A 4,996-nucleotide genomic window follows, 5' to 3' on the forward strand; every position below is an offset into this window, starting at 1 on the left:
GAGAACTGGGAGCTGTCAGCATACTTTGTATCTTAAAGAAAGAGTAACTAGGGACTCATGGACTTTTTCCTCAGTGAGATTACTAACATTGATCCAACATACCCATAAGATTAAAAAATGGATTCAGAGAAATCCTAATGATAACCTGTCTTCAGAATTTCTGGATAAATCAATCTTCAAATGATACTTTTCTAATCTTTAATGTTAAAAACTAATTCAAATAAAGACAATTCTGAGCAAATTGGATAGTTTGCATCAGTAAGAAAGTTTATTGAAATTCATTAGTAAATGAGAATAGAAAGTTTTTCTTTTTTTCCATTAAAGAATACTTTCCTGTAAAGTGAAAAGGAGAAATACAGAAACCACAAAACACCATTTAGACACCTTATGATCAAGGAGTGGACCTATTTCCATAGGCCATTAAGACTGAAGTGTTTTCCTGGAGATTTTTTTTCATGCATCTATGCATAATGGCCTGTGTGAGGGGAGACTCTTTCCTCTTGATGGGGCTTAATAGTAGTGTTTCTTGGTTTCCGATTCAACCATAGATGAAAGGACTCTACCATCAGGTGCCAACTCCTCAATAATTGTCTTGATCACTCTGGTTTTGTTAGTATCTGGAAGTTAATTACAACAAAAACAATAGAATTTAGACTACAATTTGTTGGGTCCTTACTAATTAATGAGCGAAATAGCTAAATCAAAGATATTTACTACCCAAAATATCTACATCAAAATATCTAAATGCAAAGAAAAATACACCAAAGTGAAAAAAGGAACACTTCTTTACGGTTACTTTTAAAAACACCAAAGCTACAGCATTTTAGACAATACCGTTTTCAAGACTGGAGTCAACAATAGTCGGTCAAAAAATCAAATAAAGATTTTATAAGATTTTAATTTTTAAAATAATTCTAAAAATACCCCACAAAACAGTTACAGAACTTAAAAAAAAGCAAAACCAAAAAACAACCACCAAAAAAACCCAGCAAAAAGTTAAGACTAATTCTGATTACCCCAGCTAGTTTCTGCTGACCTTTGTCCCTTAGACGAGGACTCTCCAACGGACCCTGAAGTGGTGGACTTGTGGCCTCCGCTGGAGCTTCCGCCGCCGTAGCCGCCGCCGGAACTACTTCCGTGGCCGCCACCGCTGGAGCTTCCGCCGCCGTAGCCGCCGCCGGAACTACTTCCGTGGCCGCCGCCGCCGGAACTACCCCCGTGGCCGCCGCCGCTGGAACTTCCGCCGCTGTAGCCGCCGCCGCCGCCGGAACTTCCGCCATAGCCGCCGGAACTTCCGCCGCCGCGCCCGCCTCCATAGGAGCCGCCGTAGGAGCCGCCGCCGGAACTTGGAGAGTAAAAGTTACTTTCCGTTAGCTCTAACGTGGGAAGCTGTGAGTCTATTTCCAGGTTATTGTTACTTTAAAACCTAGGCAAAACGTGTTTTGAGGAAAATCACCCCTACCGATTATGAACCCGTTCTTTTAAAACAATTATATATGCACCCAAGCCTAAGAATCTTTCTTGGGTCAAATTCGTGGGACTTTGAGGCTGGTTGCATACACCTTCTTGTGTATTTTGCCTTCTCTTCTTACACTTTCTCCCATCCTCTGACACATCCTTGGGTTTTGGGAAAAGCCTTGCGGCTTGGAACACTGAATAAAAGCAACTGGGATGATTTAAACATTTTCTGTAATTTACCTTCCCTCTCCTTCTAGCAGGCTCCGGTAGGTTTGAATTTCATTCTCCAGTCGGATCTTAATATCCAGGAGTTGCTGGTACTCGGCATTCTGGCACTCGGTTTCAGCTCGAATCTGTTGCAGTTGGTCTTCCAGAGAGGAGATCTGGGACTGAATCTGAGAGAGCTGCACACAATAGCGACCTTCTGTCTCTGCCAAGGAGGCTTCCAGGGATTGTTTCTGAAGAGGAAAGAATATATTGTAACTTAACAACTTCATTGTTCACTTAAGTACAGGGAGGCTTGTTTAATAATTTCATGAGAAGAATAAAGAAAACGAATAGATGTGTGTGTTATGTTTGATAATATTTCAATTGCAGCATTTTTCGATCAATGCCAATAATACTTTTCTCCCATTAACAAAAAGCTTCAATTCTATTTCTACTTTTTTACCCTCGACTCTGCATTTTCTTTTATGTTGCCTATTATGTGAGGATGAAACGCATGATAAAGTGATGTTATTTCTCGAGAGAATTATTTACTTACTAGGGCTACTTGGGACTGTAGCTCAATCTCCAGACCTTGAATAGTGCGTCTCAACTCAGTAATCTCAGATTTATGGCTTGATACTTGTTCAAGGTTACTGTTGATTTCCGTAGTAAGCTCCTTGCTCTAGAATATTAAAAACAGGGGACCTGATGAGAAAAATCTGAACTGATAACCAAACCACCGTTGACTTTGCTACAAAAGAAGATGAACTACCTTTTCGTTGAACCAGGCTTCAGCGTCTCTGCGATTTTTCTCGGCGAGTTGTTCATATTGGCTTCTCATGTTATTCAGAAGTTCAGTGAGATCAACACCTGGGGCAGCATTCATTTCCACATTCACATCACCAGTGGATACATTTTGAAGGTCTCTCATTTCCTGTTTGAGAAACAGAAATATTTAATCACTGCTTCATGAACTTGAGTCCTTTTTTGGCTGGAGGAAGTATAACTATTTATGTGACCTCTTCGTGGTTCTTCTTCAGGTAGGCCAGCTCCTCGGTCAAGCTCTCGATTTGCATCTCCAGGTCGGTCTTGGTCAAGGTCAGCTCGTCCAGCACCCTGCGCAGGCCGTTGATGTCGGCCTCCACGCTCTGGCGCAGGGTTACCTCATTTTCATACCTGAAACAAGCATGATACAAATACTGGGTATAACTTATATATCAGGGAGGTATTCCTGGGTAGGGATTGTTTAGAAACCAAGTAAAGAGTTGACTTATCTTGACAACATTTATCATATTCTGATTCACATAGGAATATTAGTGGTTTAATGCAAAGAAACTTAACATTTACTTTAAAGTTCATCTTCTTATAATATTGCCTAAAAGGTAATACTGAGGTTGAAAATTTCTCTTGACAGCTCCAATATAGTTTAAATTTGAATGAATTCAGGAAAATGTAAATGCTCTTGAGGGCATACATTGTTAAAAACATCTCACGTATTTATTGTGGCAGTATTGTATGACATTTGCTTGGCTTACTTCAGCCTGAAGTCATCGGCTGCCAGCCTGGCGTTATCAACCTGAATCAGGATATTGGCATTGTCTGTTGTCAGGTTGAGGATCTGGAAGGAGAGACAAAGAAATCAGATGCAGACACAGCTTTTATAGTGGTGGAGATGAACTACATTTCTATGGTGTTCTATTACTAAGTCTTGGGGAATTTTTATTTTAAATCTGACATTGCAGTCTTACCCATATACTTAAAATTGAGTCATTTGTTCTCTTGAAGTTTCCATCCTATTCTCTTTCCTCCCTTTCTGAAAACTAATTGGAGTTATATAGCTGTGTTCCTGCATTCATGTCCTGCTCTTATACCTGTGTAATTTCCATGTATTCCAGCTAACTTTTGACAGACTCATACCTGTATTTGGTTTAACTTGTTTTAAATATATATTCTAAATGAATATAAACTGCACACAATGAAATTCAAAAATTCCCTCAAGCAATACTCCATTTTCATACTGGAAAATTCATGTTTCATGCAATGTCAGTAATGAGTATTTGTCGTTGTTGTTATCAATCTCAATAATATTTTCTGATTCTTTGAATAATTCTTTCAGTCCCTGTGTTTGTATACTTTCTAATGTATTTTAACTGTGGACTGTTACACTCATTAAGACATAAAAAATTCTCAGTAATCCCCCCATCCTATAAGATACACAACACACATGTTGGATGGAGGTTGCAATGACTGTACCCTCACAGCTATTTACCTTCGAAGAGACTGGATTGCTCATGGAAGCAAGAAAGTAATGTAGTCAAACACAGTGAACATTGTAGTTGATTAAAAAGTTATGTATCAGAATTATATGCACAAAAAGAGGCTTAAAGTTGCATTTAAAAAATGCCCCTTACCTGATTTTTAAGATCATCAATGGTTTGGTAGTATTTGCTGTAATCACGAGGCTCTCGCTGGCTTGAATTGCCATACTTTTCATACCACTCCTTGATTTTGACTTCTAGCTCATAGTTTGATTCTTCCAGAGCCCTAACTTTGTCCAAGTAGGAAGCCAGGCGATCATTCAGATTCTGCATGGTTATTTTTTCATTTCCAGAGATAAGGCCACCATCTCCTCCAAATCCACCACCCAAACCACCTCCAAAGCTGCCTCCTCCGAAGCTGCCCCCTCCGAAGCCACCTCCTCCATAGCCCCCTCCAAAGCTGCCTCCTCCATAGCTCCCACCGAAGTTACTTCCATAGCCCCCACCAAAGCCACCTCCTAATCCTCCTCCATAGACACTTGATGAGCCCCCAAAGCAGCCTCCAGCAGAGCTCCCACGGCTAAAAGAGCCACCACTGAACCCCCCTGAGCTAAATCCTCCACCAAGAGAGCCTTTGCTGCTCGAAATTCTGAGGGATGATCCTCCTCCTCCTCCTCCGCATCCACTGCGGGAGGAAGAGTATTGCTTGCTTGAGCTGTATCGAACAGACATGGTGATGCTGTATAGCTCAGGGAGTGCCTGGTACCAAGGACAGTGACAGGCCTTTATATACTGAGAGGGTGTGTCCCACATGTGTTAGAGTTTTGCTTACTTGCTTGGTTTTCTTTTTGCCAAATTTGCATCTTTGGCTTATGATTGCATAAATTATCTTAAGTAATCACCAGCCCCAATATGATTGGTTTTGAATTAGCCTTAAGAACAAACAGGAGGTTTGCTATGTTGAAATTGAAAATGGGTGTTGGTCATATGAGCATTTGTTTCATTAAACTTTTTCACCTTTTTAGGAACCTTGAGCAACTTGAAATCCATTTTTCTTTTTTTCCTCAGCACTA

The 4,996-nt window shown here is 40.5% G+C and overlaps 1 protein-coding gene across 2 annotated transcripts; it reads right to left on the reverse strand.

The window, feature by feature from the left end:
* Window positions 1-246: 246 nt before the first annotated feature.
* On the reverse strand, window positions 247-4,736 carry KRT10 (keratin 10). 2 transcript variants are annotated; one of them, XM_055407818.2, is made up of 8 exons: window positions 4,077-4,736; window positions 3,201-3,283; window positions 2,685-2,841; window positions 2,438-2,599; window positions 2,222-2,347; window positions 1,699-1,916; window positions 1,037-1,345; window positions 247-617 (listed from the first exon to the last, which is right to left on the reverse strand). In XM_055407818.2, exons 1-8 carry the CDS (start codon window positions 4,734-4,736, stop codon window positions 611-613), a joined length of 1,722 nt encoding a protein of 573 aa, XP_055263793.2. In that variant the 3' UTR covers window positions 247-610. The 2 variants fall into 2 exon arrangements, with proteins under 2 accessions (XP_055263793.2, XP_088685194.1); XM_088829068.1 differs by having other exon boundaries at window positions 1,017-1,345.
* Between the last annotated feature and the right edge of the window lie 260 nt (window positions 4,737-4,996).

The sequence above is a fragment of the Moschus berezovskii genome, chromosome 20, assembly GCF_049115385.1.
Source record: "Moschus berezovskii isolate FMDL1 chromosome 20, NW_MosBer_1.0, whole genome shotgun sequence".
Lineage (NCBI taxonomy): Eukaryota > Metazoa > Chordata > Mammalia > Artiodactyla > Moschidae > Moschus > Moschus berezovskii.

Bases quoted from the DNA above. Each gene is read 5' to 3' on its own strand.
- KRT10 (XM_088829068.1), bottom strand. From the start codon at position 4,736: ATGTGGGACACACCCTCTCAGTATATAAAGGCCTGTCACTGTCCTTGG. The intron at 2,348-2,437 runs GTAGTTCATCTT...TTAATATTCTAG, and splicing joins AAGCCTGGTTCAACGAAAAG to AGCAAGGAGCTTACTACGGA. The intron at 1,917-2,221 runs GTAAGTAAATAA...TTTCCTCTTCAG, and splicing joins TACAGTCCCAAGTAGCCCTA to AAACAATCCCTGGAAGCCTC.